The 22,840-nt window shown below is 41.8% G+C and overlaps 1 protein-coding gene across 1 annotated transcript; it reads left to right on the top strand.

Annotated features, from left to right (window-relative positions):
- Positions 1-3,064: 3,064 nt before the first annotated feature.
- Positions 3,065-20,498, top strand: MMD (monocyte to macrophage differentiation associated). The gene is made up of 7 exons (XM_075720055.1): positions 3,065-3,093; positions 9,783-9,864; positions 16,427-16,587; positions 17,433-17,507; positions 17,904-18,005; positions 18,831-18,900; positions 20,176-20,498. Exons 1-7 carry the CDS (start codon positions 3,065-3,067, stop codon positions 20,374-20,376), a joined length of 720 nt encoding a protein of 239 aa, XP_075576170.1. The 3' UTR covers positions 20,377-20,498.
- Positions 20,499-22,840: the final 2,342 nt, after the last annotated feature.

The raw sequence follows: 22,840 nt of genomic DNA, 5'->3' as shown, positions 1-22,840 counted from the left end.
ACTGTTGTTTTAAAGATCTCACAGTTTGAGATCCGTGACCACAGAACAAAGGTGGAAAAATAGGCTTTGAAAACTGTGAGGAGAAAAACCTCTCTGTGACACATTTGCTGGTAGAGTCTAGATCAAACGTCAAAGGCAGCAGGGAAGGAAATGAAAATGAGAGTGGCTTGGGAAGAGACAGAAGAAAGAGTCCAAGAGGAGCAGAGGGAGTGAGAGGAGATGGAGGCAAAATGCAACGCCTCTGTGCACACCTTTGAAGGTCTCAGCAGATTCATTTCACAGGAGACAGTCCAGCTTTTTACCAGAACCACAAAGAAGCCAGCCTTCCAGTCACGGTGTCCATAACATCAGGCATTCCTGAACATTTTTACAGCCTGAAAGAGTGAATTATTGGGGCAGTCATAGAGGAATGCAAGGATGGGTGTGTGGTATTGAGCAGGAACGTAGCTGTGCCACCACAAGTTCTGCCTCAAAATAAAGCCATGCTATTGGGATACTACTGAAGCTTCAGACGTTCAAATGCAGCCGTGTGCGTGTGGCTGGGCTCTCCAGCGCTGTCCTCAAACTTTGCTCCTTTTGGATTAACCAGTAACATAAGCAATATGAAACTTTATTAGCAGTGACACTGTTAAATCAGATGACAGATTGTACCAATTTATTAACACTGATACCTCACTGAGATTAATGGCAGTATTTCTCAGGGAACTAGCTTGGCTCTGCATTTCAGGAGCTCTCCTTTCCAGCAACAAGCTCTACCCTCCCCTTTGGGCAAAGCTGAGCAACCACCTGCAGTGGTCTTCTGGCCCAGCCCTGGCCATCCTTGCAGCAAGCCCCTGTTGGAGACCAAAATCTGCAATTTGTACCAGAAGAGCTTATTCCATCCTGAAACTAGAGAAGCAAGTCTTGCCATGGCAGCTTACAAAGCTGTTACCACCTAATCGTTTGTTCACTGCTGGCATGGAGGAAGAGTTAGTAAAAGGGACTGAGGGCCACGAAAAGTCAGATTTAGCCTGACTGCCAGCCAAGTCATGACGTTGACACTTCCTTCCGCTGCCTGTGGTGGAGGTGGTTACCTGGCAGAGGTGGCAAGTTCGGCTGGGGAGGTGACTTACAAAGCATGGCAGCGGCAGGCAGCAGATCCCATCCGTCTGTGTCCTACCATAAAATGCGTTGACGCTGGATTATTTGTCTAAAGTGGTGGTTTCCTTTGGTGCACCTGTACTAATTGGTTTTGTTGAGGGCTGGAACTGTTCAAAATCCCATTGTAAACAAGATCTTAGATTAGAAGACAGAAGCTTGAATCAAACTTAATATTCTCCTAATTCATGCCATGATTTGTACCATACAAGGCAACACCACATTCATCTTACGGAAACATGCTTGACACTGTCTCTTCACTCTGGTAAAATAACCCTTGCTTGGAAAAGTTTGGTTTAAGTAGATAAGATTATGGCTTACAGCTGGGGGAACTAGCAAGATAGCTAGCCAGGTTATCATGAGCAGCCTAGCCACTCTAACCTTGACTTAGAGCAGAGTAAATTATTCCACGCGCAGCTTTGTGCAAGAGCAGAGCCACGGCTTTGCTGCAGGAGCGTTTTGCCGTGCTCTCCTGTGCCTCGCTGGGCAGGCCCCCGCCGAGCCCCCGGGCTCGGAGCCCAGCACCACGGCCAGCCTGTGCCATATCCCTTGTGGAAGGGCTCTTTCAGCTGCCGGAGTTTAAAAATCAGGCACTTTGAAATCGCTAAGTCCTCATCTATCTGCTAATTTGGGTGAACGTGTTGAGACAATGGCAATTCAACATCTCCTGCCACTCGGTGCTGTTAAATCGCGGCCGCCCCTCCCAGGGCAGCAGGGGATGAGCTGCAGACCCCGGCCCTCGGGAGCCCTCAGCCCCCGACATCGCTGCTGCTGCTGCTGTTGTTGTTGTTGCCCTCAGCCCCCGACATCGCTGCTGCTGCTGCTGTTGTTGTTGTTGCCCTCAGCCCCCGACATCGCTGCTGCTGCTGCTGTTGTTGCCCTCAGCCCCCGACATCGCTGCTGCTGCTACCGCTGCCCTCAGCCCCTGACATCGCTGCTGCTGCTGCTGTTGTTGTTGTTGCCCTCAGCCCCCGACATCGCTGCTGCTGCTGTTGTTGCCCTCAGCCCCTGACATCGCTGCTGCTGCTGCTGCTGTTGTTGCCCTCAGCCCCCGACATCGCTGTTGTTGTTGTTGTTGCCCTCAGCGCCCGACATCGCTGCTGCTGTTGTTGTTGCCCTCAGCCCCTGACATCGCTGCTGCTGCTGCTGCTGCTGTTGTTGCCCTCAGCCCCCGACATCGCTGTTGTTGTTGTTGTTGCCCTCAGCCCCTGACATCGCTGCTGCTGCTGCTGCTGTTGTTGTTGCCCTCAGCCCTCAACACCGCTGCTGCTGTTGTTGTTGCCCTCAGCCCCTGACATCGCTGCTGCTGCTGTTGTTGTTGCCCTCAGCCCTCAACACCGCTGCTGCTGTTGTTGTTGCCCTCAGCCCCCGACATCGCTGCTGCTGCTGTTGTTGCCCTCAGCCCCCGACATCGCTGCTGCTGCTGCTGCTGTTTTCCAGGCCGACCCTGGAAGCCCGGCTCAGCTGGGCCCCCCTCGGCGCGACCCCGCGGCCAGGCCGCAGCTCCCGGTCCCGCCCGGCGCTCCCACCCCGAGCCGCCATCTCCCGGGGGAGAGGTGGCGGCCGCGGCGGGCGGGCCCTCGCCGAGGGGGGTCCCCCGCGCCAGGCCGCCTCCCCGCCGCCATCCGCCCCGCGCCCTCCCGCCATTGCCGGGGCGGGCCGCGGCGGGCCCGGCCGCGGTGGGCGGGCAGGGGCGGAGGGAAGCGCCGCCCGGGCGGGCTGAGAGGAGCCGAGAGGCCGGTTAAAGCGGCCGCCCGCAGCCGCCCGCCCGGCTCCCGCGCCTCACCGACGGACGGCGCCGGCCGTCGCTGCGCGCCGCGGCGGCTCGCACGCCAATGAAGGCCCGGACTCCGGCCCTCGCCGCCTCAGGAGCCGCCCGCAGCCTCCCGTCCCGACCCCCCGCCCGCCGCCCGGCCGGCCCGGACCCATGCGGCGGCTCCCGGAGAGGTTCAGGAGGTGAGGTCGCCCCCTCCCCCGGCGGGGACCCCCCGCCCCCATCCCTCGCGGCGGCCCCCGGGCGGGGCCGTGCTCTGGCGGGGCCGCGCCGCCCCGCTCCCCGCGAGGGATGGGACCCCCGGCCGCCCCCGCGCTCCTCTCACGGCCGGGCTGGGGGCCCCGGGCGACCGCGGCGGAGCCCGGGCTCGTGTGAGGGCTGGGGTGGGGGTATCCCAGATTTTCTCGTCCCCCCGCCCGATTTCGCCTGTCCCCGCGCTGCTGAGGCGCCGGTCGCCGCCCCTGGGACCGAGGGCCCGCGGCATCACCGGTGCCGGGCGGGGAGCGCAGAGCCGGCCCGCCGGCGTGTGTGTGGGGGGGTGACTGCAAATCTTCTGGTTTTTTTAATTTCTTTCTTTCTTCCTCTCCTTTAAATGGGTGAAGGTTCACGCATCCGGCTGTGTGTCACCGTCCCGGCCGCGCTGCCTCCCGCAGCCCGACCTGTGGCTGCCCCCGGCTCCTGCCCCCCGCTCCTGCCCCGGCTCCTGCCCCCCGCTGCCCCCCGCTCCTGCCCCGGGCTGCCCCCCGCTGCCCCCCGCTCCTGCCCCGGGCTGCCCCCCGCTGCCCCCCGCTCCTGCCCCGGCTCCTGCCCCGGGCTGCCCCCCGCTCCTGCCCCGGGCTGCCCCCCGCTGCCCCCCGGCTCCTGCCCCCCGCTCCTGCCCCGGGCTGCCCCCCGCTGCCCCCCGCTCCTGCCCCGGGCTGCCCCCGGCTGCCCCGGCTCGCCCCCCGCCGTGCCCCGCCGTGCCCCTCCGCAGGGCGCGGTGCTCTTTGTTCAGGTCTCTCGGCGGGGACTGAAGATGCCGCTCGTATTCGCGGGGGGCCGGCTGGGTAACGGTGCGGTCCAGGTTCTTGGCTAAACGTGTCTATGTGTGGGCTTTAGGTACTTAATGCCTCAAAGTCCAGATGCAAGGGCAGTAACTGCTGAGTGACAGCCTGTCTCCCAGATAAGACCAGTTTCTGCGATGGCTTCCCTCAGCAGGTACGCGGCTATAGGGCTGCCCTGCTCTCCTTTCACCGACTTGCTCGAGAAACCAAAGCCCAAGTATTAAAAGGGAAATAAAATTGAAAGAGAACTGAGAGAAAAATATGAGTGTGGTCAGACCTGGTTTCTGTAGTAGCCCACACCTAGGCTGTTGTGCTGCCCCTGAACTCAGCTGTGCTGCAGCGCCTGGTGTGACTTCTGTTCGCTCTCTGCTCTTCACTTGAAAGTTTGCCTTTCATACTTGCCCGAATGTTGAGGAGTCTTTTGAGAGGTCAGTGGGATGCATGGACGCTGTTTTCCATGACCTAATGTGTGTATGATACCACCATGGTTAGTGGATTCTCAGAGTATTGCAGATTTCATTTTATCTGTAGTATTGTGCTGTAAGTACGTGAACCTTTACACAGCATGTGATTTCACTGATATTTCCAAATAAGTGGTCTGCTTCTGTACTGATCTGAATTATTTCTGTGACTCGGTTGTTCAGCGATAGTAAAGATTATGTGAGCAGTTACAAACCGCAACTAGATATTTTCTAATCCAGGAAGGAAGGTCCCTAGTCCAGAGGAATATGACTGTATTTTTAACTGGATAGACTGAATTTGTAAAGAGGAAATACATTCCAATTTGGTCACAGAAAGCAAGCTTTTTATAAACCTATTAATTTCTCTTCAAAATCTTACCTGCATGATCATCGTGAAAATGTAGTTCTGATCTATTTTGACCTGCTTGTGACTTTGTTTTTCTTTTTGAAAACAAAGAGCCTAGGTAACAGAAAAATGCTTCAGTATCTAAATAACGTAACCCTGTTTAATGTATAATACTTCTGGTTTTGTGGAGTTATCCCCACCTTGTTGCAGTTTCTCATATGCTTTTTGTGGCTGATTAGGTCTAAATGGCTTCTCCTGCTGCTGGAAAGCACAAAAAAAAAAAAAAATACAAAAAGGGGTAATGTGCTTTTAAGCTGGTAAAAGGAAGTATGGGGCCTTTTGAGCTGAATAAAGGAAATGTACTTCCTGAAGAGACTAAAAAATCCAGATCTTTGAGGCTATTATCAGTGCTTGCTGTTTTTACTGACATTTTACTTCATGCTTCAAAGAGTAATTAATTCAGCAGATGGGAATCGAGAATAAGGCAAGATCTGAAAGGTGTTTTTCTCTTCTGCAGTTTTGGGTATAGGCTTGCTGTGATACCAGACAAATGCCATACAAATATGTGCAATAGATTTGGAATTTTATAATTTATTTTTCTAAGTTGGGTTTGCATGTGAAGATAGCACTAAGAACCCTCAGGTTTTCCTCCTCCTTTCTCTCCCAAATACTATGATCTCTTAACTCTGGAATCACTATGAAACATGGAGCATCTAGCCCTTGGACATGAACAGAAACGTGAGACCAGGGGTGTCTCACAAAGGATGGACTGGCCATATATTTAACATTTTAAATATTTGAAGTGTTTCAAGATTAAAGGTGAAGTAGTGTAAAGGGAAGGATATGAGTTTCTTCTCTCTTGTTTTAAATTGTCATACGTCTTTCCCAGTACCCTTTTTCTACTTATATTGGGAATGTGCTCATCAAAGCAGGTTGTTTGCATGCTGTGAAACTGTAAAGCTTGAACTTTCTTGGCCTCAAGTAGTTCTTGAGCTTTAAGCATGTGTTTAAATCGTGAAAATGAACTCATAAATCAGTTCAGTGCAAAAGCATTCTGCTCTCATGGCTGGCTGCAAGTGGTTATTAGTCTGCTAATTTCAGAAATTTCCAATTCTGATATTGAAGGAATCAATATTTCATATTAGAGATCTTGGATTGTCATTGTCTTAAATGGAGAAGTATTTATGTGTTCTTGTGAGATAATGCTGCATATCCCCTGATTAAATTACTCTGGTTTCACTGGAGTTCCTATTAAAGAATACACTAGAGATTTGTTAGAGAATCAAAAGGCTTCGCTTAAAGAGCTTACCTGTAAATTGTAGTCCAGTTCAGTGGGATCTATCGGACTGTCCTGCATTCGATAATAACCTTAATGGTTGTGTTAGAGAGCCTTTATGTTGGAGTGCATCTGAATGCTATATATCAAGTTTCCACTTTTAGGAAGGTGAGATTATATTCCTCACAACTATCTTTTTCAGAAGAGGCAAACTTGACCTGTGGATAGGAGGAAAAAACAATGTCCCTGTGTTGCAGTATTCATGTGGCAGAAAACAAAAAGCATCCGTTGTTGGTGATGGTGTGGGCTTTATTTATTTATATATTTATCTTTAAGAAAGAACAGAATAGGTTTTGCCTCTGGACTGTGAATAAATCTGCAACCAAATTCTTCTGCCTTTATATTGCGATGTCATATGTATACATAACTACAGGAGTATATGACTGACTTTAACAGTATGTGTCAAAGTAATTTTTCTTGGTTTTGATGAGTTCAGTGTAGTATCCCAAAGCAGCTATTTTCAAACTTTAGGTCTGTTTCTTAAGGTATTAAACACAAACTGTCAAACTGCAAATGAAACAAACTCAAGAGAAGCATTGACTGGAATTACCGTCCTGTTCAACCACTTTTTAAATGATCCTTCCTCTAAAGTTGTTCCCAATAACGTTTATAAATAGCGTTATAAAACCGCATAGGGAAATAAGTGAAGCTTTGCTTTCCTGGAAATGTTGTCTGTGAGCAAATATGCTCCAGCAGTTGCTGTCTGGGTCTTGCAGCCTGTTGCAGTCGATACCTTGCAGAAAGGAGGGATGCAGGTGTGTCAAATGTGCAGCAAACCTAGATACTGGGGGGTTTTGAGATCCTTTTCTTTAAGGCAGAGGTAGAGCCTAACTCTTCCTCTCCTGCCAAAACACACCAGTGGTGGTGGTGTTATTAGTATAAACATGTAGGTGAAGGGTGGGTGAGGTATTGCTAATGGCGCTGTTCTGCCGGAACCCTCTCTGGTGGAGGAAAAGCCAGTTTCAGCTGTTGTGGGAGGCCAGTGACGCTTCCTGTTCAATAGCCATGTTACTAACCATTTTTGTTGTTGTTTTAAATTAAATCGAATCATAGAATCACAGAATGCTTTGGGTTGGAAGGGACCTTGAGAGATCATCGAGCCCAACCCCCCTGCAGTAAGCAGGGATTGAACCTGTGAACTTGGCATATAATCGGAATTGAAATATTTGTTTAAAAAAAAAAGTTTGAAATGTTTTATAAGTGTGAAGTTTTCTGAAACCTGATGCTTGTCTGTTTTGCCAGCTTAAAGTTACCACAGATGAACAAATATTTGCATCGTTTCTGTGCTGGCACAAACAAAGGGGGGGAAAAAGCCCACCCCCTTGTGTAGATAACAGAGAAAGGATAGCTTTGCTAGTGTCTTTATGTTCTGTTTTACTGCTAATAACACTGTCTTTAAATTAGTGAGAATAAGAGGTCCTAATAATAAATGGACTTTTCTGAAGTGTTTGTTCATAATTCTGTCTAAAAATCTAACGTTACCCCAGGCTCTGTTGTGGCTGCATTAGAAAGATCCAGTATCTTTTCTGCTAAATAAATATAAATGAAAAGTAAAAAAAAAAAAAATTAAAAGTTATCCTCTAATGGATAATAGAAGGTCCCATTAGCAGGCTATCTTCAATTATTTATAGATTTTTAGATGATGGTAATATCTTGTATAGAAATTTGGAACAAGCAAAATTATAAAGCTAATACCGAGGATAAGCTTATTCCTTTGGGTTCTTTAGTTTTGTTGGGTTTTGGTTGGTTTTTTTTTTTATTTCCTACTTCTTGTGAGACTTCCAAGGTACCACCATGGCCTTTGGAGAAATGTGATTATATTCTAGATGTAATCAGTGAAAGGTTTCCCATGACACTGAATTTATGGAGTTGGGCAAGGGCAGTCTAATCCTGGTCACTCAACTGAGCCAACAAATGCTTTTATTTTTAAATGTTTTCCTAACTTGGAAGCAGAACTGAGTAAACTGAATGTTCCATCTGTAGAGGATGCTGAGATGGTCTTTCAGCAGCTGTTGAAGACCTGTATGCACTGGGCAACAAAATCATTTTCCAAATGTTCTGCGAGCCTGTGTATATGACTACAATGTCATTATCATCTTGGAGAGGAGAACAAGGTGTCATTTGTCACTGACAAAAGAATTGCTATCTTTTTAACTATATATTAACTGCCAAGGAGTTACTCATTTGCTAACAACCATTTATACTCAGCATCTGTGAATGAAATTCACATTTTTCTTATCCTTTGTATTAGTAACAGTTGAAACTGTTCTTTGAAATTGCCACAATTTGGAGAGAGATCATGACACTGTGGTGTTTTATCAATGCTGTTAAATTTTCATATGTAAGTTTAGGGAAAAATGGTTTACAAATCACTTAATAAATCAGTCAATAAAAACAAGTGTCTTACATCCCAGAAATCTGGAACTGCTTACTCGAACTACAAGATTCTGGTTGGGTTTTTTTGGTTGACTGGTGGTTTTTCCCTGGTTTGAGATCGGCCAATATTTTATGGTTGTCATAAAAATAGGACTGGTTTTGACTTAAACCAGGAGGGACATGGAGGAGGACCAAAGTTCTTCATGTAAATCTAGTTAACAAAGCTGCTCTCAGTTCTGAACATACAGACATGTTCTGTATTTGTTGTGAAGCTGTTCCTGGCTTGTTGGATACCTGACTAATTGTCAATGCATAGTTTCATAATAGTCTGGAGTAAACAGGAATTTATTAGTGAGAGAGAATCACTTTTGTATGATAGTAGGCTGTGCTGGGATAACATACATGGTGCTGCAGTGGAGTAGTTCATAACTTTGATTTGACTGCCTGGTGGCATATAAATGTGTGCTATCTTTTAGAGGATTTTATACACAGATTTGAATTGTGTAGTTTCACAGAAACAACTCAAATGTTTGGGTTTTTTAGAATAGTTAAATGCAGCATTTCTATTGGCAAGTTCTTCCAAAACTTTCTCAAGTTTCATCATATTTTGTTTGGCTTGCATAGACTGTGTTTGGTGTGATTGATTATTTCTTAGGTAATGTTTGAAAATTCTTAGAGAAAAAGGTGGAATGTCTATGGTAAGCCTCTTGAAATTTTTCCTCTTTGGAGTTAACCATTAGAGTCTCCTTTCATCCCTGTGTAGCTTGGATCTTAGTTACAGACAGAAGATAGGATTAGCTTCAAATTAAAATCGAGCCAGCTAATGCTCTAAACACAAATATTGCTTGCTATAGGAATTGAAAAGTCAATGTTCAAGTTGTTTTATTCCAAGGTGTTATAGAACTGGAATATTGCTGTAGTTTCAAGAACATCTTAAAAGAAGAGTAACCCTTGGCAGCTATGATGAAGTCCATATTTCAAGAGCAATTTGAGTCCATATTATGTAATTTAAATAAGAAATAGTTCATTCTTCATCCGACCAAGCTGTTGGAAAAGAGGGGGTCTGACTTCTGTATGCAAAGTCTTGATTGAAGATAACTACCCAGTGTGACAGGCAGTCACAGAAATTTATTTAACACGTTTCTGTTAAGAGAACTTATCTGGGAGAATTAACAATTTAAATAATAGTTGCTTTTAACATGACTGTACTTATAATTTTTAATACTACTAGGTTGGAGGTATTCCTTCATGACACTCCAAAGAGATTGTTTGTTAACTTTCCTAAAAACACCTCTTAATTGTTCAACAGGTTCATGAACCACCCAGCTCCAGCAAACAGCCGCTACAAACCCACTTGCTATGAACATGCTGCTAACTGTTACACACATGCAGTAAGTACATTCCCCCCCCCTTTTTTTTTTTTAACCAGATGTTTCAGTAAATTTTTGTGGGTTTGGATGGCTAAAATGATTACCTTTGCCTCAGTGTATTCATAACCTCTCTGGTTTTGTGATGTAAGCTTCAGCTATAGCAGTCCAGAAAATGTAACGTTAATTAGGTGGCTGGTAATCACTAGTCCCTGTTCTGAATCTCTAGGAGCCCCAGATGCTTCATGAGATTCCTTTTCAGCAAAGTAAGTTACATGTATTTAGATGTTTTTCCTGTGTCCCAGTCAAAGGATGACTATGGTAAAGTGAATATAGGTCTATACTAGTTAGTCTTGCAAGGCAGATTTCCCAGTCCTGCGCTCACATGGTATTGTGTGAATTGTATACTGGAAGTATACAAAAGATTTATTCGTGTTAGAAGTGGAAGGCTTCATAAGACTGTGGGTATTAGCTAGAAGAGCTGGAATGGCTTAGTTCTGATACTTAGTATCGATCAATTGATTCTTCAAGAAATCTCCTATTTTGAAAGAGGCACTAATAATGCTGGCAGCCCTACTGAAAACCTTAGCCTGTCCTTATTTTCATAATGTATGGACCCATACTAGATTTGAATATACAATATACACAAAATAATGAAAGCAGTTCTCTTTTTTTCTTTTTTTTTCTTTTTTTTTTTTTTTAAGTAATCGAGAAGTTTAATTTGCTGTCTGGCACTTTGAAAAGGACTTAAAAATGTGTGTGTTTGTTTTTTTAAGATAGCATTTGCCCTTTTATAAAAGCAGCTTGTGCTTCTCCTCAATCCCTTGTTTAACTCCAAACATCTGAAGTATGTTTGACTTTGTCCTCAAACTCTTTATCTCCAGTGTGTCTGAGTGAGCTACAGATATGAACGCTCAAGGTAGTGCATGGGACTCTTCAGTTCTAGAAAGAGCTCTGTTCTTCAAGATATTTCGTGTGTGTTTTATAAATAACCAGCATGCAGCTCTGTGTTGCTGGTAAAAACAGAATCACCTTGGTTTACATATAGAAAAGCTAACTGAAGTTTATGTGTTTTTAAGCCAAGGGTCTCATGTGCAGCATTACGTAAATATATGCTTATTTGTCTAGAGAATGAAGCAACATTCTGTTAGTTAGCACAAATATGTAGTTTATCTCATCATCCTTGTACAAATCTTGTTTACTCTGGCCAGAAAGTTAGATTTCAAAATGTCTGGCAGAAGTTGCTGTACTCCTTAGCAATACCAGCCTTCATCTAGTTGAAAAACAGGCATGTCTTATTCTTGCCTGTTAGCAATAGGTTACAGCCAAGGTGTCATATTGGTATTTTCTGGTATGCTACAGTTGCTGGTGAAGCTGTCTAATTACTTTCTGAATGGTCAAGCTATGTGCTAAACCTACCATGAACTGTTAACAGCTTGGGGATGTGCAATGTTAACACACCCTTTGGAAGAAAATAAAGTGTAGTATAAAAGAGGGATTGTTATTCCTTAAATAAAATTGTATGCAATAAATAACTTCTAACCAAAATTTAAAGCCTTGGAATAGGAATCTAATGTGGGCAAGCACAGTGAAATACAGAAAAAGCTGGGAGGGGATGCTTGCTTCTCATCTGTGTTACAGACTGTTTTACTAAACGTTAGATGGTCAAGTGGTTGAGTCTTTGTTGCTAGATTACAGTCTGAGTTTTCAATGGGACATTGATGTAATTCCTATAAAACAGAGTTTAGCAGTGGTTCTCCATGTATTTTTTTTTCCAACACTTTCATAATTCAGAAAGTGGTCAACTTGTATTTTACGAGTATGCTGTACTAGTCAGTAGGTATCCCATCTGTTTTTTTGACTTAAAAATACAGTCGTCAGTTTAGGCAGCTGCTTCAAAAAAACCCCAAACAATTAATAAATAGGGATACAGAATCCCATGCATAGCTTTTTGTTACAAGACTTAAAAGCTTTGTGTAGCATAGTAAGGTATCTTCAAATTTCTAACTAGTAAAGCTATTCACAATGTCTCGATTTTTTTTTTTTTAGCTTTAAATGAAGCACTGACTTGTCTTTAGACACTAGGAGACAGGAAGGGCAGCTAAGCAGTTGAATACAGAGACAGAAAAGACTGTGCTCTGTGTTTAGAAGAACAGGAAGGAAACAGTGTATGAGAAGCAGCAGTCTTAACAATTTGAGTTGTAAGGTAAGCTAAATCTAAGGGGGCAGTGGCTCTTTCATCTTGAAACTTTCTAGTATACATAAGGTTTATCAGACAAAAGACATGCTCGGTTGCATTTAAACCTCAGAATTTAGGCACTGCTTGCTTTATATTGCTCTAAAAGTTTCTTCCAGCTGCCTTAAAAGGAGGAACTATTATTACAATAAGTTCTAGTCTTTCTATTCCAGTCCTGGGTTGTGCAGTGTGTGGAAAAAAAACCCAAAGAAGTATAAATACTTCAAAAATGAGGCTTGGAGCATTTACTAGGCCATTTGAGCATGGAAGAAGGGGTCATCAAGGTTTCAGAAGGGCTTCTACGATGAAAATGCTTCCATTCTACCTGACTGATACTAGCAGTTTCTGTGCTCTCTGTGTATTGTACAACCCAAGCTGTCACTAGGCTTCCCACTCCACGATGCTTGTCTCCTTATTTGAGACGAGAAAATCGAGTAGGGAGACACAGTACTTGGCTTCAGGGCTACGCTCCTGGAGCAGGCAGCTTGAGAGGGACACAGTCCTCCATGGTTCCCTCGAAGTGTCATGTGAATTTGGCTGCTTTGTTGATCTTTCCATTGCCTTCCTTTCCAAAGAGGAAGCGTAGGGACAGTCTTTATGCTGTTAGTTTTTCCTTCTCGATGAAAGGCACGTGAGATTTCGACAGTAACACCGTGCTTTGTTACAGTAGCTTGTGCATCAAAGGTCATTGTTGCTGACTACATGACATGCACGGCCTTGGTGCAAAGAAAATAACTTAATTTGGCATTAATGTTATATACAAAAGCAAAGTTTTTAAACAGATTTTTAAACCTCTCTATGGGAGCTATTGTCTACAGAAATACAGAAAGAATACAGATAAAATGCTGACCAACGTACCAGCATCCTAAGCAACCCCAAATAGATGGAGGATACCAGATACTTTGCTATGAGTTAGTAACCAGAGAGTTTAAATTCGCTGAAGTATGCCTGATCAGGTTTACAGCTTACTGTTTCAGCATCTATCTTTGTGCCTTAAGGCTTTTTGCAGTGGCTGCTGTTTGTGACAGTAGGGGTTGTGGGAGTTGATTTCCCAAAATACATCACATGGGGGTTGTGCCCAAGTCTCCTCTTAAAGATTCCTGCCTATAGCTGTAAATAAATACATTTTTAATCCTTTGTCTTCCTTCATATTGCAAAGGGGGTTGTAACTTCGTGCTCTCATTTTGTTCTGGCATTTCTAGAAAACTTAGTGAAACTGTTTCCTACTCTCTTGTTCTGTAAATCTCTCTACCAGCCCCATTTCTGATTTAGCAAGTATTAATGAAGATGCTTAAATTAGTAAATTGGAGCATCACAGTTCTGGTTTTGTTCATAGTACATTAAGTTGGTGGGTTTGACGATACTGATTTGAAAGAGTTGCACTTCGTGATGAAATAAGCAAAGCTTTTTGTGACTTGTAGCTAGTTTTATTACTAGGAATGTTGGCAACTTAAAAATGCTGTGTCATTGCTGTAAAATGACACAGCACAATCACACTCATTCCATTAGTTCTGATTCTTTAACTACTTTTTTGGTAAATATCCCTTCTTTTAAAGGACTGATTGATTGCTTCTCCATTCTGAAGATTAAAATGCAGTTCTTGCGCTAGAGATTTTTTTTCAAATGAACATGGGAAAATCTGTCTTGTTTTGCTGACTGGAATGTTATATTTAAGATGGATGTTAGATATAATGAAGTCCATTGTATCATATGTTATCTGGTATGGCACTGGTATCTAAAGAACTTTTATCCAGTTGGCTGGAACAGCAGGGTATCATTTCTGGATTTTGTCTTTAGTCTAGCTATTTTTGGTCAGAAAAAGAGTAATAAAACATCTCTTGTTTAGTCTAACTGTTCTCATGATGGGTATCAGGCACAGAGGGAAAGTGTTTCCACATAGAATACTTAGAAAAAACAATAAATCCTTCTCATGTTAGTATAGTGCTGTTCCCTGTGAGAAGTAGAATCATTCTTCAGAGCCAGGACAAGGCAGAAAAGAGATTAATTCAGCTCTTCATCCATGCACTCATTTGTAGCTGTATTCTTCATTCTGAAGGTGCAAAGAAGGAGGTGATAAGAGAATTGCTTATTTGTTTTAACCCTGTAACTTCATAGACAATAATTAGTGGAAAAAGTGATTGACAACAAACTGTGCTGGCCCATTTGAACATTACACATCATAGCTTAACTTGTGAAATATTTATTTTAGTAGTCTAGTAAAAAGCTGGAATATCTGTGTGAGAAAGGCAAGTTGTTTTGTGTAATATCTAAATCTAGTTGCCAAAGAGGTCTTCCTTCCTATAAAATGGTCTCAATCAGAGCTCCAGGCAGGATCTCTGAGCAGCTCACACCCAGGCTTTTAGTATGGAATTAGCAGGGATCTGCTCTTTTACCTAGTTACTTGTGTTCATGACACTTGCAGGTACACAATCTCTCTGAAATCTTTTCGTTCTCTGTCAAGTATAGTCAAAACTGAAATTTGCAGCAGAAATTGGGAAGGAAACTGGTGAATGTGGATACAGCATGACTGCACAGCTTAAAGAAGCACGGCTACAAAACTATTTCTGGAGCTTAGCATCTTCCTGTCTCCTGCAAAAACTAAATGAAACAACTGCCACATCTAATCAGTTCCTTGCTGTCTCAAGGGCTTCAACGACACTTTAAACTGTATGCCATATGTGGAGAACAGGAGGGACTAATCTCCTGAGGAGTGAAACACTTTAACCTTTCTTGAATTTGGGGGCTGTCCAGGATACGTATATGGAAATTTATGGTTTATGATACATGAGAAGCCAGACTGGCAGACTATTTTTGGCCTTAAAGTGCATGAGGTCAACTTCCATAGTTTCATTACAAAACTCGGAAAGTGTTTTCACCTCTGGTCCAAATGCTGTGGATATAGGAATGCCATACTTTTCATTTCCGTGGCTCTACAGCTTTTGGCATAAATGTACTAAATTTTGCAAAAAGGAAGAAAATGTAATAGTAATGAAGCTATAGTTGATGTACTTCAAAAGCCAGAAGTAAAAGCCACTTTTTTTTTTTAACACTCTGGATTAACCAACTACTACTCAGATTCATTCAGTATACTCTGCATCTTCTGCACTGTAGCTGTTGATCAGAGCCTCAAGTTCTTCTAGTCTGTAAGCAGATAAAGGACAAAGACAGTGCAGGCTAGACCAGAACGCTGCACTCTAAGCTATCAAACCTGTAATGCAAAGCAGAGTTGCCAGATTTGTTTAAAGATTACTTGTTCCTAGCTTTATTGTTTAGCATGTGAGACTTGGGTTAAACTACAGAGAATTTAACCTATGAAGCTTATTTACAATTTAAGTGAACAAATGAACATCTTAAGACACAGCAGTAGGGGCTGGAAGGGAACTTGTGCAGTGTTTTTAACTTAGAAGGCTGACAAAGATATGCCTTCATAGTAGAAGGAGATGGGTAGAAATGTCTGAGCTGCAGGTTCTTTTCTTTAAACACTTGTTGGACATGGGTTTTTTTCCTTTTTCTTTTTTTTTCCCTAGTTTGTGTTTTTCTGAATGAGACAAAGGTACATGGTGTAATTTATTCTGGAAAGGACTGTGGTTTTAAATGTATATGAAGCCTGCAGCCCACTTCTTAGATACTTCATGTGAGTGTGCTAATTCCATCGTGATGTTCTAACAGTGGTTGTTTTGGAAGATCTGAGTTAAAGCTACTTGAGAGGGAAGTGGTAAGGAAAACAGACTGGGATACACAGCATTACAAGAACATCATCTTTGTGCATTAAGAATCTATTCATAACAGAAGTTTGCAGCTAATTTATTTACGATCTCTAAAACCCAAGTTCTGCAAATCCTTCGCTTAATTCTCTTGTCTTCTACTTAACCGCACACTTGTAAATGCTTTATTTTTTCATTTGGGATTTCCGTTTATTTTGGTCTGTCCTGTGCTCTGCCTCTATGCACAAGAGGTGGTTTAGATCCAAGCCTAGAGTAAGATCAAAACTTTTTAAAACACAAACCAGAATGTGAAAATAAAAACACTACTAGGACTTAGCAAATTCTTTTTTTTGTCTGATTTTGTGTCATGGCTAGAGGAGCTAGTAACCTAGCCTAATACCGTGTGAGGAGAAATTTATCACAAACGGGTGTAACCTAAATGTCTGAGACACTGTTGAAGTCTTGATGCTTGTGTCAACATACACCTAAATGAAAACCTTGCACCTGTTAGGAACATGCCATCAGATAGCGTACGTATGGTCTTATATGGCGTACTGCAGCATTATCTGCCCTGCTGTTGCTGTACTGTGGCTGGTACTACGTGTGCTGCAAGTAAAGACTTAACAATGGCCTTTTGTTTTCTTAGTTCCTCATTGTTCCTGCAATTGTGGGTAGTGCCCTTCTCCACCGGCTTTCTGATGATCGATGGGAAAAGATAACAGCATGGATGTATGGCATGGGGCTCTGCGCGCTCTTCATTGTCTCCACAGTATTTCATATCGTTTCTTGGAAAAAGAGTCACTTAAGGTATCGCTATAAGATGTTTTATTTTCATGTTCTGTGATGTTTTTCCATTGTGTTTCTCAGTCAAAAACATGATTTTACAGAAGTCTGGACCGATACCTTGTACTGAATCATGAAAAAACACCCTTGATTCTGTTGGAAGAAATAGTAAGCCAAGCTCATATACAAACAAACTTTAATGTCTGCTGGTCTTTCGCAAGGAAAATACCTGTTTTTCTAGGCCCTAGTGGCTCTTAATCCAGAAGCTGAATGGGAAAAACCTAATCTAAGTGCATGGGGTATATAATCCCATTGCAGAAATGAGAGCGCTGTCTGGGACTGTGGCACGCTCAAATACTTTGAGGAGCACAGAGCTTGCCAAGACAATCATAGTACGATACACAGTTAACTAGCAGAAAGCCTCCTTGGGAGCAAGGCAGCAATAGCAAAACTAAGATGTGATTTTTTTTTTTTTAAAAATTTATCTATTTATTTATTTATATTTAGTTGGGGCTTTTACCCCCATTATGACTCCTGTGTAATTCTGGGCCATAAATTGGATTTAACCAGTATTCACTAAATAGTAACAGTTTCTGGATTAGACAGAGTTGATGTGACAGCTTTCTGCCCCCTCGCGAGAAAGCAGGGTGCATGATGGGGTGGAGACGGGGAGAGGAATGGAGGAGTGCTCATCTCCTACGTGTCTCGCTTATGACCTCCTGAAGTCGAACAGTCTTCCAAATGGTTTTAAGAGGTTATGGAGCTGATGGTATTTTCCCCAAAGTAATTCCAAAGTGTGTGAGGAAACTGAGATTATACAAAAGTCTTTCCAAAATCTGTCTTGGTGACTTGTTCTCTCTCTTACCTAGGACAATGGAGCATTGCTTTCACATGTGTGACAGAATGATGATCTATGTCTTTATTGCGGCATCATATGCACCATGGTAAGAAATCTGAAGCGCAGCTTCGGAATTAAAGCTTTTTCCATTGTAAACAGTTTATCATTGCAGCCTTTCAAAATCTATAGGCATCTTCTTAGATGCAATTGACCGCATTCTGCATTGTGAAATGCAACATAATGTAATCTCCTGGGACTTAATATTGGAAAGCAGCAGACAGTAATTTATGTATATTCCACATACCCCAGTTTATGCTTCCCTCACATCAATGTAAACATGCCTTCTGCTTTTCAATGTATAGAATGTCCAAGCGTCTTCTCCCCCATCATGCCTAAGTCATAGCTCTGAATATTTATTTATTTTTATCAAGCCCTACTACTCTTGTGTCAGTATGGTCCATTCATTCACCACTTTTGTCTCTTGAAATCTTTGTATCTCCAGGTTAAATCTGCGTGAGCTTGGACCTCTAGCATCTCACATGCGTTGGTTTATCTGGCTGATGGCTGCTGGAGGAACCATTTATGTATTTCTCTACCATGAAAAGTAAGAATTATTATTTGCGTTTAACTTTAAACTGAAATTAAAAGGTGGGGGCTTTCTTGCTTTCTGGGTGTTCCTATGCAACCTTTCACACATTGAAATAAGAGCTTTGAAACATGGAAATATTTGATAAGAATGATGCAAACTTACAGCTCGTCAGAGGATAAGTGTATTCACTGTGTCATAATATGTCTTTAGGCTATATTGTTTTCTTCTGTTAAAGGGGTGAGAGGGAAGTATCTACTTCTAAAACTTTAACTTTTGCTACAAGAAAGCAGGGGTGAGAGTGAGGTAGGGTAAGAAACCAGTTGAAATGATGGCTTTCTTACACCCCAACTTACGTAGCATTGTGTATATGTTGCAACATTATATCATTTATATATACTGATGCACGCTGACTCCTGCCACCTTCTTGGTTTTGTTTTGAGATCTGAGTCCTTGAGTGTCAGATCTGAATTCTTGAGCCTGCTTTCATTACTTATGCTCAGGGAGCAAGACCCAACTTTTGTTTTGGAGATGAGCTACTGAGGTTCTTGTCAAATAAGAATATTTAAGTTGTCTCAATCTTTTATTCTCACTATACTTAATGCAAATGAATGCATCTAGGCAGTATTTAGAGAAGAAGGTATTGCCTGCAACTGTACAATGCCGAGATAAACATGAGCTTTATTTTTGTCATAAACCAATGATTATCTATCTGCATAGAAAGCTTTTTGAATAGTTTAATGGACCCATGCTAACATAAAATATAAAGTATTTTTTTACTGTTGAAGGAAATATTCATCCTCTTGTACACCTCCTTAAATGACTCAAACTGTTCCTTTTCAGATACAAGATCGTTGAACTCTTTTTCTATTTAGCGATGGGATTTTCTCCTGCTCTGGTAGTGACATCTATGGTAAGGAATGTGACTATTAACATTACAAACACACAAACTTTCCTTTTATAGCTAGCTTAAGTTCCAGTGCAGCTCTCTTTCTTCTGAAAAGATGTTAATTTTACTCCACCATAATTGTAAATGTTCTCTGTAGAAGAACCAAATATAGTCAGTTGTATTTTGGGTTTATAGTTTACATGCAGTGAAATGCTACCTTGTTTTGTTGAATCTGTCTAGATAAAAAGAGCTTAGGTTCCAGACCTCTCTTCTGAAGACCCTCACTTCTGAAAGGATACTGGACATAATTCAATTACTTCCATTTTAGTAAAAATGATAAAGATGTGGAGTACCTTAGCCTGTTAGGGAATGTTTCTAGATTTTACTATTTATGAACTTATTTAATGCCCAGTTACTGCTTAGAAATTGGGAAAGCAGCTTTTTCTTTAGGAAAGTGGAATGGACTTCTGATAATATGTTGTCCTTTTTCTTGGTGTATGTAAGAGCTCTCTGGAAAAATCTAATCAATTGATTCTTGCCTCTTTCAAAATTACTTAGGGGGAACAAAACTAGAAGATTTTTCTCTTACTGGAGGCTTCTTGTTATCATGGAAGCAGGGAAAAATTGAAAAGTTGAGAAGTAGTTGAACTGTATCAAACTCATGCCCTGTATCTGGGATACTTGATCTCTCAGCAGCTGGCTTTTCTTTTAAAAAAAGTTTCTTGGTGCATCTCTAAAGCATCCTACTCTGTCTTGTCCACCTCAAAACTTTGACTATTATTTATTTATTTATAGTTACACACTTTAAATAACTTTGAATAACCCTCTCTGCTGCTAATGTAAATCTGACACCTCTACAAGGTAATGCCAGTTACAGTGCTTAACTGTTCCACATGAATGCTGTGCTATATCAGAACCTTGCTGGATGCTTCATCCAACTAGTAGGAGTTGCGTTAAACTCACGCTTACACACAGAAACGTGGCTTTCTTTTTCTCCGTGTTTGTCTGCTCTGCTAATGAGCACGAAGGAAAACATCAGACTTGTCTTAATTCCTGAGTTTCCCACTATTACTTCTACAGTGCTATGGAGACATATTATATAAATATATTTCACAAAGTGTAATCTAAATATTTATATACTGGTTTTCTCACTTGTCCATCTCTCATATCCAAGATGTTCTGAGTTAGGACAGCCAGCTTTTTGCAGGGGTGATGGGACGGGACACTTTGTATTCTGTGCATAAAATACCCTTTTCCTCCTTTACACCCTACCCCTAATCTTTCCTTGTTAATTGACAGAGCAACACCGATGGACTTCAGGAGGTTGCCTGGGGAGGCTTGATATATTGTCTGGGTGTGGTGTTCTTCAAGAGCGATGGAGTCATTCCGTTTGCCCATGCCATCTGGCACATATTTGTGGCCACAGCAGCTGCCGTTCATTACTATGCCATTTGGAAGTACCTTTACAGAAGTCCTGCAGACATAATTCGTCACTTATGATACATAAAAACATAATCTGCACTTGGCCTCTGTAACAGTATTATTTGACTTAAGGAAATCGGGGAAATTGGAAAATTGCACAGAAAACCTGCACTGACTTTGGTAGTTCTCTGAACACAATTACTGTGAACTGATGTTGTATGTGTCCTGCAATTGCCCATCATATGGCAAGTGCTGTAACTAACCAAGATACTGTACTGCAGTACCAAGAGTCCATTCCATGTTAGTAGAACTGGCTACCTGATGTTTACAAATAAATTTTGTATTCTAGGTTAATTTTAAAATTTTTAACTACGTGAATTTTTCTAAATTAGTGATTCAAATGGTGAAGTCAGTGCAATAGCGAAAAGGTAACTCTTGATTTGAAATAGGTTTCTATCACCTTTCCACTAGTCACTTATTAAACATGAATCACAGATAAATAATCTACTTTCACCACCAATTATCTTGGTATAATGTGACTTTTATAGAAACTTTTTGTGTTTTTTGTAAACTTTAAAAGTACATTTATTGAACTGAAAACACACAACTGTCATCTATGCAGTTATTCATGTTGCAAAATCTTGCAAGAAATGGTTACATTCCACATACTGTACTGACAAGCAAACATTGTACCTCTTCCAAAGGTTGTATTACAGGTGTAATTGTAATAACCACTTTTACGAACTAAAATCTAAATGTGATTCTGCTCAGTTTTAACATGATAGTATTCTGCTCATCTCTAATACCACTTAAACAGCACCTTAATTTGGCTCTACCCGAGATGGAAATGAAGTGCTTTAAAAGAAATGGTTAACATGAGTTTCTCCTTGAGATTTCCCAATTCCACTCCATGCTGCCCAGCCAGGCAGCAGTTTGGATGAAAGCTGACCTACCGAAGGTTGGCAGTATTAAGGAACATGGACAGCTAATATCCCCCTATCCAAACCAGAGAGGCAGTCATTTCTCCAGAATATGTATACACATATCGGTGCTGTAATATTAAGGCTTGGATTTTCAAAGGGATTTAAATTTTCGTTGGGGCTGTTCTGTTGGGAAATCCTGGTCAGAGCAGCAGGTACAGAGCAATTGCTGACCACTTTGAATTCATGGTTGTTGGTTCTTCACAAGCACAGCCTTTCAGGGAGAAGAGCCTGAAGAACTTGATACGGTGTCACTGGTCATTTTGGGACTTAACACAGAGTAAAACTGGTCTTTAATTGTATTGCTGTCTTTCTGTACAGGAAAAGCAAATGTGGTAGTAAGTCATGACTGTAGAACACGTGCATTAAATGACCAGATGTAGAAGAGTCATTGTAATACTGTTTGTCCGATAATTGTATCCTGTCCCACTATATAATGAATGTCTTATATTAAGATTGACTTTATCCTTTTTCTAATTTACTGTTTTTCATGTCAGTATTTAAAAACAAAACCAAAATGTGTTGCCTTTTTCAGATTTTGTTCTGGATATTGCCTGTCTGCAAACAATGAGATAGGGACGTTTTTCAAGGTACCGTTTAATACTACACCTAGATTTGCCAGTGGGTTGCATATTTTAGAATATATACATTTGTATATGGAATTTACAAGAGGGAAAAACTTTAAATTAAAGGCATTGGAGAAGAATTGCTGTATGGTGTTAGCAGGTGATTGGAGAAACGGCACCACTGCAGCAGACTAGCTGACTGCCCCAAAAGGGAACAGCTGGGCAGGTAATTCCTAGTATAACAGTCTCGCACATCTGGATGCCTCAGTTTTTTAACATTGTATCTGTTTTAATATTTTCCACTTTTTGTGAGTTCATATATTTTGTTTAAATGCAGTACTGTTAAAACCACTAAAATACATGGAAAGATTTTCTGTAGTCAAAAGTGAAGCTATTGCTTGAATATGTTTGTTTTCATTTTAAGTTAATCTTTCATGGCATTGGTTTTTGGAGTGTTTGAAATGGTTTTTAAAAACTTTCAATTCGCCAAAAATATTTTTAATTACTGTATTCTAGTCAATATGATATTGAATGTACTAGACTAACAATAAACATTTTGTGCAATTTGGAAACCGTTGTATTCTTGGTGGTTGGGTTTTTTCCCCTCCAACCCTTATGCAGGAAAGTAAGGGACTGACACTGTTGCTGCTCTGGACATGAGAGATTCCGCGTGTCAAGAGACCCTCATGCTTGCTCAGTCAACTCATTAAATAAAAATAGTAGGAAAGATTACAATCCGAATTATTCAATTTGTGGTATGGAAAAAGTATGTTTACATGTAAATTTTGGTCAGTATTGGGAACTTGCTACTTTCCCTTTTGCTGTTCTGGATCGATTTTCTTATACTGCTGTTCTGGATCGATTTTCTTATACCATTATATACTGGGGTTTGGTTTTTTCAATTATATAATACAAATGCATAATTTGCTCCTAGCCCTATAGGAGTATCATTGCATTAAATATAGACAAGCTGAACTAAAAACTGCATTTCTGTCT

This window comes from Pelecanus crispus, chromosome 12, assembly GCF_030463565.1.
Source record: "Pelecanus crispus isolate bPelCri1 chromosome 12, bPelCri1.pri, whole genome shotgun sequence".
Lineage (NCBI taxonomy): Eukaryota > Metazoa > Chordata > Aves > Pelecaniformes > Pelecanidae > Pelecanus > Pelecanus crispus.
Note: the sequence above shows the minus strand (reverse complement) of the source record. Positions and strands in the feature narration are given on the sequence as shown.